At 28.8% G+C, this 13,220-nt stretch overlaps 1 protein-coding gene and 1 pseudogene across 1 annotated transcript; both read left to right on the forward strand.

Moving 5' to 3' along the window:
- Positions 1 to 4,573: 4,573 nt before the first annotated feature.
- LOC111301990 (small ribosomal subunit protein mS80 (rPPR6)-like) lies at positions 4,574 to 8,242 on the forward strand (annotated as a pseudogene).
- Positions 8,243 to 10,393: 2,151 nt separating this feature from the next.
- LOC111301829 (histone H3.2) lies at positions 10,394 to 11,034 on the forward strand. The gene has a single exon (XM_022897817.2). The coding sequence runs from the start codon at positions 10,487 to 10,489 to the stop codon at positions 10,895 to 10,897; it is 411 nt and encodes a 136-aa protein (XP_022753552.1). The 5' UTR covers positions 10,394 to 10,486; the 3' UTR covers positions 10,898 to 11,034.
- Positions 11,035 to 13,220: the final 2,186 nt, after the last annotated feature.

Here is a 13,220-nt window from a genome sequence, read left to right on the forward strand (position 1 = left end):
AAATCCACTAGAATTTTTCATATAATAAATTGCATAATATGGTCTCTTAAGTAGTTTAACCATGGATTTGATGTAGGGTGACTTTAAGTTGTGAAGTAGAAATGAGTTGCTTCAACATTCATTAAATATAACCTAGATATCCAATGCGAAATGTCTCATTATTTGCTTTTTATCTAGGATCTTTTACCAAAGAATGTAGGCATTGAACTAGATAGGAATCTTCCTCTCGAGTCCATGAATGGTTATCAATGCCTGAACTTTTGTTTCTTTTTATGGGTAGGCCTCGAACGGATTACAATGGATTAGCATACAATGAAGATATGTTCAATTCCTAATCACATGGTTATGTAACAATATCAATATAGTAAGTCAAAAACCCATTAAGGGAATGAAATAAATGAATACACATGGAAAGAAAACAAAGAAGTGTGTACTCTAAATTTTAATATACATTGGACACTCAAGAATAAAAAAATATAATGTAAACATAAATTCAACATTGATATAAGGTAAATTTTACACTCAACCATATGATACATACAATAAAATAAATTGAGCAAATGTTATAACATACAAAACATTTCTATAATCTTCTTATCCCTAGGATCGCAACCAATGGGTGAACATCTCATTAGCCAAATTATCTCTAAATTGAGTCCAAGAATAAAATGGCTCAACATGTGTAATCAAATCTTGATGTTTAGATTCATCTAGTTGGCTAATATTTTTTTCAGCAACATCACCTTCAATAGGGTAAAAAACCATTTAGATCTAATAAAATTATGGAGAAGGTAACAAGTAAAAATGATTCTACAATGTGTTTTTATTGAATAAAATGACTTTTTCCTTAAATTATCCATTTAGCTTTCAATATACTAAAACATCTCTTGATACAATTTTTTGCTTAAGAGTATTTTATATTGAAGTATTCATGCAAGGTTAATGGTTGGAGTCCTACTCTCCAATCACTAAGATGGTATTGTTTACCTCTATTAGGTGCCAATAATCCTTACCTATTTGTGTATCCGGCATCACACAACTAGTAATTACCTATTATCCATTCAACAACATTAATAATATGGAAAAAAATGTTTCATTATTAACATAACATGAACATAATAAAAATAATACCTTGTGAGCTCTTTAACCCATTCTTGCATGTAACGGCATCCCTTAGTACTTTACCATCTACTGCAAAACCTTTCAATCTTTGTAGAATATATATGAATTGCATATTTGAGGTACAAGTACCAAGGACATTGGTAGCAATTTTATTTTTCTAGTCCTATATCTAGGCCTATTAACTGCGTCTATATTGACTTTGATGTATGTCCCATCTAAGGCACCCAAACAACCCTTGAACCATTTTATCTATTATTTGTTGAATTTTTTAGTATCAGTTCAAATTTTTTAAATAACAGTATATGCAATTTTAAAACAAAATTTAACACATAATGGAATTGTCTACTAATTATCTCTCCAGATCTGACCACTTAATGCTTCATAATCCTATTTTTTATATGATGGGCTATGATGTGGAGAAAGCTAATAATTAGTTCTTCTAATGACACATGTCTAGATGACTGTAACCCTCATTTTGTTTTAAGCAAGTGACATAATTTTATAAAAACTCTTCTATCCGTTCTAGTATTATCTACACATTATCTATCGCTATCAAAGACCATTGCATTTAAGTTTAACTCTCTAATATGTAGCCTATCATAAGATGTTCCACCATAAATAGTCTACGTCATTTTCTAATGTTCATATGTAATAAAGTTTCAGCAACAAAACATAATACTTGCACCAAAGTCTCTATCTAGTTCAAATGCATCATAAGTAATGTAAACAATTACATTTTCATTTTTAGTGATAAACTAGCCATAACTATTTAGAAGATAGAATGTCGTTAAAGTTAAAAACATAAATGGAAAGCAAGTCTTGGCATATGGTACATGAAACTTATCAAACATCATTAAAGAAAATATAAATCAGTAACAAAATGTTTCTGGATTAAGGAGTTAAAACAAATAAATACAAAACAAGGCATTTATATCATAAATATAAATCTAGATCTAAACAATATTTACAAATATGAAAAAAAATGGAAGGCAACAAATAATGTAGATTAGATAAAAAGATCAATCACAAAGTAAACACACCGTTTTGTGTAAAAATGAAAATAAACTTAACATGATGAAGATTAAATGATGGATGTTAAAACTGAAATTGGTTTAAAGAAAACTGAGATATGTTGAAATAAAAATAAGAAATTTATTGATTATTGAAACATAATGAAGACATCAAATAAAGCATTCCATATATACAAACACCTTATTTGATTATAAAATATAGACTTTTCTATTTCACAATTAAACATTATAACATTTATATTATCAAAACACAGTTTTCGAGAATGAAAATAAAATTTTAGTATGCAGCAATTAAGGCATTTGTATAAAAGAAGTGCCTTTATCAATTACGGCGCTTCTTTCTACAAATGTCTTAATTGATGGACACTTAAATCTTTATCATACTGTGACCTAAAAGCATTTTGTCATAACATGATCTTTGAGGGGAAAAAAATTAATAAAGGATCAATTAGGTGTTTGTGTGAAGAAACGCCTTAAGAAACACCTTAATTGATGATAAATTAAGGCGTTTGATAAACAAAACACCTTAATTGATATCTTCACATCAATTAATGCATTTCTTCATTGAAACACCTTAATTATAATATAAAAAAATTAAAATGCCATTGACAAAAAATCTACAATTGAGTTTCAGTAACTTCCAGACATACTTTTCAAAAGGGTAATGCCTATATGATAATTTTTTATTCAGATCAAATTTAAAAATAAGATAACTTTTCCTCTAAAATCTTAAAATATCACAAGGCGAAATAGGTTTATGATTCTGAGACTCTGGGTATTGGTGGGAATCTAACATTTTCTCTAGTAATCGGATTATCCTGAATCAAATATGAGAGACAAATATCTACCATCAAGATTTTGAAAAAAAAATTTATACATTCTTCCTAACCAAACTCACTTTTAATTTCACTTTCTTAAGCATTTTAGGCATCAGAAATATTTAAGTCTAAGAATGATGTGTTTACAGTTTAATCCTCTAACATGTATGTTGCATATGTGATGTGACAGTTTGGAATAGGACAAAGAGCAAATGTGATCCACTCATCAGCCTCGGTGCAAAGTGAGATTTCAATATCCTTGTGAAGTTAGTTTTTTGTGGTATTACCACGTTTTGGATTCCTTAAAGTTTGGATCCTTACAGTTTTACCTTTTCTTCATGGCTTATTGACATCCATTTTCTATATAGTATGAGTTAACACTAAGTTAGGCAGATCAGTTGTACCATTAACTGTTGGTAGATGTGCTTATGGAATCGGTCAATTCCTTTGGAAGACAACTACCATATATTCATACTTAGCAGATAGGATCGTGATCTATGTTTATTCTCGTATTTTTTTCCTAATCTGGTGGCTTTCACTAGGTCACAAGGAAGCAAAGAGTGCTCGATATGTTGGCAGTTATTTTTCCAGAAAGACCCTACCAATAAGGATCTTTTAAACATAGTTATAAGTCATAAAAAAGAAAAGGTGATTTATTTGGGTCTTTTAAATTTTATTGTTCATATTTACACTCAATAACAGATCTTGACATTTTGGAGGAACCGATTAAAATTATATATATGTTTATTAATTATATTACTTGAACTCGAGAGTAAATGTCAAATACGAATATGTATCAAACATGGATATGCTCATTTTAAAAATTTTTTTATATATTTGAATTGTCTGACTTTCATATTCACATTTTTCACAAATGTATTGAACACGAATACTTAAGAAAAAAAGGAAAAATCCAAAATATTATCATAATTTATTTGAGATTTTATGAAGAGAAAAAAATAAAAATGATCATAAAGTATGAAAGGATAAGTTTCGATTAAAAAGAAAACATTATATACTTGATTAAAACCTTGAAACTTTATTGAAAAAATTAGAAACTTAATTTATTTCTTTAACTGCACACGAATTGACTCAACATTTATAATATAAAAAACTATTACTTTTAAGAAATTGTGAATAATAATTGTGAATGCAATAAATAGACAAATTATAATATGATTTTAATTTTTTTTAAGTAACAAAAAATAAAATTAACAAATAATAATTTTAATATGAGAGCTAATTTAATATAATTTAATATAAATATCTGAAATTATTATAGTATATAATATATATCCACCATTGAATCAAAGAATTATCTTGCTAAAATAAATTTATTTTAACAAAAATAATTGTAGAACCTTCACAATTATCCATGTCAAATAGAGTCTTGTTCTCATGTTTCAGTTGCACAGATAATATATATATATATATATATATATATATATATATATTAAATGGTATTCAAGATACTTACGGGGGCTAGATCCGATTACCGTCCGCCATTGTTTACGGTTGGATTCTACTCCAAAGGATATTTCACTGATAACATGTGCTTCTAGTCTCAGGATGCATCCCATTTAGATGACTCGACTTTGATGAATGCATTCTGCAACATCTAGCTACTACTGCGAGCAAAACCCGTTTTGTTCACAGAAGGGAAAGACAAAGTTCTTCTGGATTTGGCCCTTCTCGAGTTCTATTTTTACCTCTCCTGAAAATATTCCAGATGCACAGCATACATATCCAACTTCACCAGATGAATGCCAAAACTTAAAAGTTATGGGTTACCCCAGCGTGATTCGGTGGCTTCAGGCATACCATCAGTTAATATTGACTCTCCATCACCTTTGACCCCATTTGTTAAAAATCATTGATTTTGCAAATCAATGATATCTTCCGAAGCTCTGTTTTTGCTGGAATATATGTAGATTTTGCAACTCAAATTGGATTATAAAGCAACAAAAGATGCAGATCAATAAATATATTAATTTTTTATTTTTTAAATTTTCTGTGGTCTCAACAAATGTAAATATATTTATAGTAGAATGCACATATAATTGTAGTTTCATGTGTGTGTGTGTGTGTGTGTGTGTGTGTGTGTGTGTGTGTGTGTGTGTGTGTGTGTGTATATATATATATATATATATATTTTAAAGGTACATTATACATATTGGGTTTGATATAAATACTAATTCTTGAATATCCATATAGTAGAAGCGTAATATAGGTATAAGTCTTCAAGAAGATTGAAGGCTTAAAAGCCTTTACAGCTGCATGAAGCATCATAGCACATTCTCCATCATTGGGTGTTCCATCCAATTCTATGACTTGAAAACAAAAAATTATGAAATCACACTCATAAAGATAAAGATGTTATTTACCTTAATCAACCAAGTACCATCCCAATCTAACAATAATAAAATTATCTTTGCTTTTTTGGATGAGCATAAATAATTAAATTATCATCCGGCAGAAATTGTTGCAGTTCAATTTTCAATGGAGAACAACTTTAGTAAACAACAAAAGTGCATCCAACAATACCTCTAAAGGAGTAAATGAATGTATTTCTATCTAGATGTACATATCTTATAACTATTATATATATATATATATATCTCAAAAGCATTATGTACATATCCTATAAACACTATATAGATATCCTATAACTAATATTACTTATCCTGTAACTAAATGAGTCCCACATTTTATTACCTCTAAAACCCAAAATAAAATTTATAATAAGAACAACCAATTAACCCTAAATATAGAAATTGATCAATTAAGATTTGAAATTATGATGAGATATACATATAATTAAGTCTAAATATACATATCTACATATCCCAAAAACACTATCTATCTATCTATCTATCTATCTATATATATATATATAGATATAGATATTATACAAGCATTACATAACCAAAAAGCTCTATGTACATATCCTATAAGCACTATGTACATATTTTATAAATAATAAGTATTTTATAAATAATAAGTACATAACCCAAATGAATTCTTCTATCCTATAAACACTAATATCTACTTTTTGTTGGCTCTAAAACCTTAAATTAAAATTTATAATAATAACAACCAACTAACCTTAAATATAGAATAATTAGAATTTTGGTATTACGATGAGATGTACATATAATTATATCTAAACGTGCATATCCAAAAAACACTATGTACATACTTATAAACCATGTATACATCTTATAAGCACTATGTGCATATCCCAAATCAGTTTGTTACATCATATAAATACTATGTAAGTATCCCAAATTAATTCCTACACCCTAAATGTAAAGTTCTTCAAACCATCAAAATTCTCACAAACCCATTTGCAGGATTCAACAGAACAAATAATTTAACAAGGTCAAATAATCATGATAGAGAGTGATATAAAGAGTAGGGAAAGCAATCCTTACTTTATTAAGCTTAAAAAGTCCGAATAGAAGAAATGAGTGAAAAATATCAGAATTTCTTTTGTTTCCTTCAATTTCGATTTTGCAGGCAAAAAGAGTTGAGGAAAAAAGGGAAATATGAATAGAAAAGGAGGGAACTAGAGGTGATAGGAAAAAAGCCAAGCTAGACAGATAACACGATAAAAAAAAAAAAAAGAGGAGAAATCTCGAACAAAAGGAAAAAACAACTGGAGAAAAAGGGAACTGGGAAGAGAAATCACAATGAGAAAGGAAAAGAACTTAGGTCTATTTATGGTTTTACCATAAGGTTAAATTAAAAAATTCATTTTCCTTATTATTAGTTTTAGAATTTAAGATTTCCTTTTGACTAATTATTTTTCTTTATTATGCCAAAGTGTACAAATTCTTATTATATTACAACTTTTCTAGTTCCCAAAAACCTAAAATCCTCTCCAAGATTTAAAGTTAGGGTTTTGCACATTTGCAAAGTTTGGAAGTTCGTACAACGCAGAGAAACAGATACGGAGATTAATAACAACAAGGTTCATGCAGGTTGTAACACGAAATTTTTGTGCAACCTAAATGAATTAGTTTCTATTTGAAACTCGAAAACCTTTCCATTCTTGCTCTAAAACCTCACTCTCTTAAACCCATCGTTTCTTCTGTCATTTCTCTGCAAATCCAATTATCTCTGGGTTTAGCAGAAAATGGGGATCCCCAATTGGATGAGTTTTGACATTGAGATTAAGACTAATGCCATGAGAATTCCCTCTTTTAAGGGTTTTGATGGTGATGAAACCTAGATGGATAGTTTTGTCCCTGAAGATGACAAAAATGACAAGGAAGAAGAAACCCGAGTTAGAAAATGTGTTGACGGGAACAAGTTAGAAAATGCGTTGTATTTGTTACAAAGCAGAGTTAATAGGTCTATGGAGTCAAGTCTTGAGGTTATGGCTTTAGGTTTGCATGAAATTTTGATGTCAAAGTTCTTCAAACTCCATTTATTTTGGTTGAACCTTTGATTAGGTTTTTCAAATGTGCAATGAAGAAACTAGGGTTTAAAGTGACAACCTCTGTTGTTGATTCACTTGATAAGGTTATTTGTAATGATCCTAGTAAAAAGAATGCTTATGATTTATGGGATTTGATTAAGGATATTGGGGAGAAAGAGAATAGGGTTTTGACTGTGGATGTTTTTAATCAGTTGATTGTTTTGTTTTCAAAATAGGGGAAAGTAAAGGCAGCTATGGAGGTGTTTGACAAATTTGGGGATTTTGGATATGTCTCGAATAATAAACTTATTATTTCACATTGAAGCTCTGTGTCGGTGGTCTTTTTATAATTAGGCTTGCTTTGTATGTGGAAAGATGCGTGACGAGGAAAGCTAGCCAGATGGTAAACAAACGGAAAAGATTATATGTAGACTTTGTAAAGGGGGTAAGGTTAAGGATGCTTACACTGTTTATTTGTTGGCTGTTAAGAAAAACAAGTAGTTGCCTTGATTTTCTATTAACTTCTTGATCGGTTCTATAAGAATGATGAAACAGTGAAATTAGCTTTGGAGAAGTTGGTTGGCTTTTTTGGAGAAGCAAGAAAATATGCAATCAAGCCATTCTCATTTGTTGTTTGTGGATTGTGTAGGATGAAAAAAGTTGATGAAGCAAAACATAGCTTCTGAAAATGATAGCAAAAGGGCTAACCCCCTAGAAATGAAGTTTTTAATTCAATTGTAAATGGCTATTCGAAGGCTAGAGATATGGACAAAATTTTGTCTTTGTATTGTTTTCAGTATTTTAAAAACATAAAAACATATTTGGTAAGTAATGCTATTAGATATTGAAAACAAATATTATTATTTCAAATATAATTTTATTTAAAAATATTATAATTAAATAAAATTTAAATAATATAATTAAAAATATTAATTATATAAATAATTAAATATAATCATTTAATATTAAATTTTGTTACATAATAACACAAATTAATATAATTCTAAATAGTATTCAATAATAATATGCCTTAATATAATATTAAATGGTATATAATATTTAATTAAATATTATTTCACAATATTTAATTAAATATTATATTTAATGATATTTAATTAATATTATATAATTATTTTAATTACATTTAATTAAATATTATATTTAATAATATTAAATATGCAATAGTTAATAATATTTTGTTAAATACTTATAATATTTAATCATATTTGGTTGAATATTTAATAATATTTTCTTAAATATTTAATAATATATTAGTATTTAAAAATAGTTAAAAATAACTAATATATTTAAATAAATACTTGATAAGAATTAAAAATATTTAAATAATATTAGGTAAAATTTTTGTATTTAATATATTTACTTAAATATTATATTTAATAATGTTTAATAATATTAATATTTAATAAAATTTAATTAATAATATATAAATATTAAATAAATTATTTAAATTTATACATTATGGAATATTATACAATTTAATATTTAATATTTTATTTAATATTTAATTATATATTATATATTTTATATTCAATTAAATAATAAATATTATATAATAAAAATTTATTTTAATATTAAATATTCAATTATTTAGTAAGACTAGTTATACAATATTAAATATTATATGTTAATTTTGATTTAATTAAATTTTTTTTTATGATTTTATATTATTTTTATTTTAAAATTATTTAATTCTATTTATAATTTTTATTATGAAAATAAATATAATATTATAATAGTATAAAGATACTATTTACCTATTTATAAACAGGGTATGAATTAGATGTATAAATGATATATTAATACTCGTAAGCTATTCGGATTTGATTTGAATAAACTCAAATTTGGCTAGATTATTGTCAAGTTGAGCTCAAATTCGAGTAGTTTGATTTATCGATTGAGTCAAATTCGAGCATTCTTATACCCGACTCGAGTAGCTCGTGAGCTTAATCGAGTTTTCATATTATATTTTTATTATTTTAACTAATAAAATATCTCGAACTTGAGCTTGAACTCGAGCATAAATAATCAAATTTTTATCGAATATAAAAATCAAGCTTATTTTTACATATTAATCGAACCTAATGAGCAAGTTCAAGTAGTTCGATTTTTATCTCGAGTCGAATTCAAACTAGAAAAATAAAATTCGATTAACTTCGAACTAAATTTCGAGTCTCAAATTTCGAATCGAGCTCAAACTTAATACTATATCAGTTTGAGCTCGATCGATTATATCTCTAGTCTGAACCAGCAACATATTTTGTAAAATAGTGAAAATAAAAAATCATTGCTGCCAACAATTTTGAAAATTTTTATTTTCATTTTCATTTTTTGAAAACAAAAAAGGTTTTAAAATATGCTTTCTACTGTTATTTTCAAAAAAAAAATACGAAAAAAAAAAAAAATATACCAAACGGAATCTTTAGTGATTCAAACTTATTTTAAGATAGGATCTATGAAATTTGTAAAAGAAAAAAAACTACTTGCTTCTTATAACCTAAAGAGGCTATGAGTTTCTATAAATACTTAAAAAGGCAAACTCAAAATCTAACTGTTGTTAGGTTTGTAATTTTTTTTTTTTTGAAAGAAGGTTAGTAAATTTGTTGGTGGATAAATACAATAGAGGTACAATATGCGGATAAAGTATCAGGCATGGTTTCAATTTCTTGATGGGCCTTTCTGACTCCCAACATGAAAGTGGAAATCCATGTAATCCGCGTCATTCTTCTTTAATGATTCCGTAACTCCTCCAACCAACGGTTGAGATTCCATCTTGCTATTCCCTTCAAGCTCAAAACTTCAAAAGGAATCCTATTGGTTGCTTCATAACGCACACGGATCCTCGGGTAGATACCTCGCAACTGTCGATAACCTAATCAATCCACGGCCCAGATTCACCCATTTAAAGCATTTTCAAATAAAATAAAATTTTCCCTTTTTCCCGCTTCCTTCAGTTTTCCGCTATAAATTAACACTCCCATCCCCTTTTTTCTTTCATTGTTCAATAATTTGCTCTACGTTTATTCTTACTTTTTTGAGATCCAAACACCAATTTCATCAACTTTAGAATTAAAATGGCTCGTACGAAGCAGACTGCAAGGAAATCAACCGGAGGGAAGGCACCACGTAAGCAGCTAGCAACAAAAGCCGCTCGCAAGTCGGCTCCAGCAACCGGAGGAGTGAAGAAGCCTCACCGTTTCAGGCCTGGAACCGTTGCCCTGAGAGAAATCAGAAAGTACCAAAAGAGTACGGAGTTGTTGATACGGAAGCTTCCATTTCAAAGGCTGGTGAGGGAAATCGCTCAAGATTTTAAAACGGATCTGAGGTTCCAAAGCAGCGCCGTCGCCGCCCTTCAAGAAGCAGCGGAGGCATATCTGGTAGGACTCTTTGAGGATACCAATCTGTGTGCTATTCATGCAAAGAGGGTTACCATTATGCCCAAAGATATTCAGCTTGCTAGAAGGATTAGAGGAGAAAGAGCTTAACTTAGCCCATCATGTGTTGTGGCAAAAAAAAAAAAAAAAAAACCATTGTGTTGGGTTGGCTTAGATTTTTATGATTTGGGATGTTATGATGCAAATTAATGGAATTCAAATGGACACTTTTCGTTGTTAGTCTTCCATTTGGCTTAATTTATTTGTTAATCCAATTTTGAATTGCCGCATGTTTTGGATTTTTTTTTCCTTGTAGAAAATGAGCACTAATTGTCTACTAAAAAAATCTGGGATTGCGAACAAGATTACTGGCCTTGATGAAAGGGGAAAATCATAAGCCCTATTGCTGCAATTTCCCAAGCCAAATACTTCATATCAATATGTGAGAAGGCATGTGTACCCACATCCAAAACGAGACTCCACTGCCTATCTAACACTCTTCGTCCTTGAAGCTGCTCAAGATGAAAATGTCATATTATCATTGCTTGGAAAAAAAAAATCAATAGGTCGTGGAGTGGCTAGAAGGGACTGGATGTGTGTCAGACAATTGTTAGTCTCAAATTCGATAGCATGTTTATTAAATTGTTCATCGTACGGGAACTTATCATCAGGATTGTCATGAGCCTCAATCACCAGACGTGCTGCACTTGGAAACAAGAAAACGTCATCCGCAAGTGTCTTAAAATTCAAAGCTCATACTTCAGTGGAAGTATGGTATGAGTTGGACAGTAGCTCGGTGAGATACAAGCCTTAAAACACGTTAGCAAAGCTCCCGGTTAGGTTAAGGATTTTGTAATGCAATAGGCCCACTTAGTTTGTTGCTAGATTGGTTGTGGTATGAGTCTGTCCTTAGCTGATCAAAACTTTAGCATGAGTTGTATGACTGAGGAGGAAAACAGTTATTGCACAACCTATCAAAGAATTTTCTTTAAAAAATTGGGAAAAGAATGAAAAGAAAACAAGAAGAATTTTTTGATCAATTCTCTCTTACCTTCTCTTACTCTCTTCTCATCCCTTCTCTCTATTTCTAAACATACCAAAGTATCATCATGTTGTCGGCGATATTGATGTTCTAAAAATGCATTTTATGAGGATCAGCCACCCATACCGAAGGAAGCCATGAACCATGCAATGCTGGCCACCGATTGTCATTAAAGCTTACAATGGCCCCGGTGTTCCCTCTTTCCTTTTTATCTTTTGGAATTATGATTATGTTTGATACAAAAGATTATGATAGGATAAGATAATATAAAATTAAAAATAGAATTAGATTAAATTATATTATTTTATATTATGTTTGATGTATGTAATGATTAAGAACAAGATAAAATATTATCTTATCATTTATCATGTTTGTTATATGCAATATTCAAATTAGGATAAGATGATATTTTTTATTGATCAAAATTACTCTTTATATACTAATTCGATTTTTATGTAGTTACAAGTAATATAATTTTTCAATTATTTTTTTTAGAGATCATCTATCAATTAATTAAAAGTTGCTCAAATACCCTTTTAATTGATAAATTCCTTCAATAATTTTGACTTAAAAAAAATACTCATAACAAACAAATAGACACATCAAATAAATAATAAATAAATATAAATTCAAATAAAATTACATATTATTTTATATTAAAAAGCTTATAGCTTATAGTTTAAAAAATATCAAAGTTTGAATTACAAATTACTTGTTGGGCTACTTGTTGCCAACAATAACATAAATTTTTTTTTTGACAAATAACATATAAAGAACTAGAAATAATAAATTTGCTAATAGAATCAAAATCAATTTCCCAAAACATGTGCAACATTAATAGTAACAATTCCAAAAATATAAGTTTTCTAGTAAAATCATGACGAATTTTTCAAAACAAATGCAACATCAATAGTGACAATCCCAGAAATAATAAGTTTGATAGTAGAATCATGGATGAAATAATTCCAACAGAACTCACATTTATAATGTATACCACTATAAATATTAACTTTGCAAGTAGACATCAAACAAATGCTACTCTAACATCTCCTTTAAACCCTCAAAATAGATGAACATTTTGGGGGTTTTTCCATTATTAGCATACCGATTTCAATCATGTCCTCAATAGTTAAACCCATTTTCTCAAGCTCCTCAAGAATATTTCTTTGATCATCATAGATTTGCTTTTCATATCTAATTCTTTCAGCAATGTGATCAAGTTTCACACTAGACTTAGTAAAGTAGGAGCCAAAAGATGTGAATCACCTCTACCAAGCCATCAGCCAATGCTTCACCACTTTCAGAATGCTTCTTACGAGAGCTTTCAACATTCTTTTTAGCATAAGCATTTTGGTTCATAGAATTTGTTGTTTGGTCTCCACCATCACTGTC

This window comes from Durio zibethinus, chromosome 15 (assembly GCF_047325235.1).
Source record: "Durio zibethinus cultivar Kanyao isolate XHJ-2024 chromosome 15, ASM4732523v1, whole genome shotgun sequence".
NCBI classification, from domain to species: Eukaryota; Viridiplantae; Streptophyta; class Magnoliopsida; order Malvales; family Malvaceae; genus Durio; species Durio zibethinus.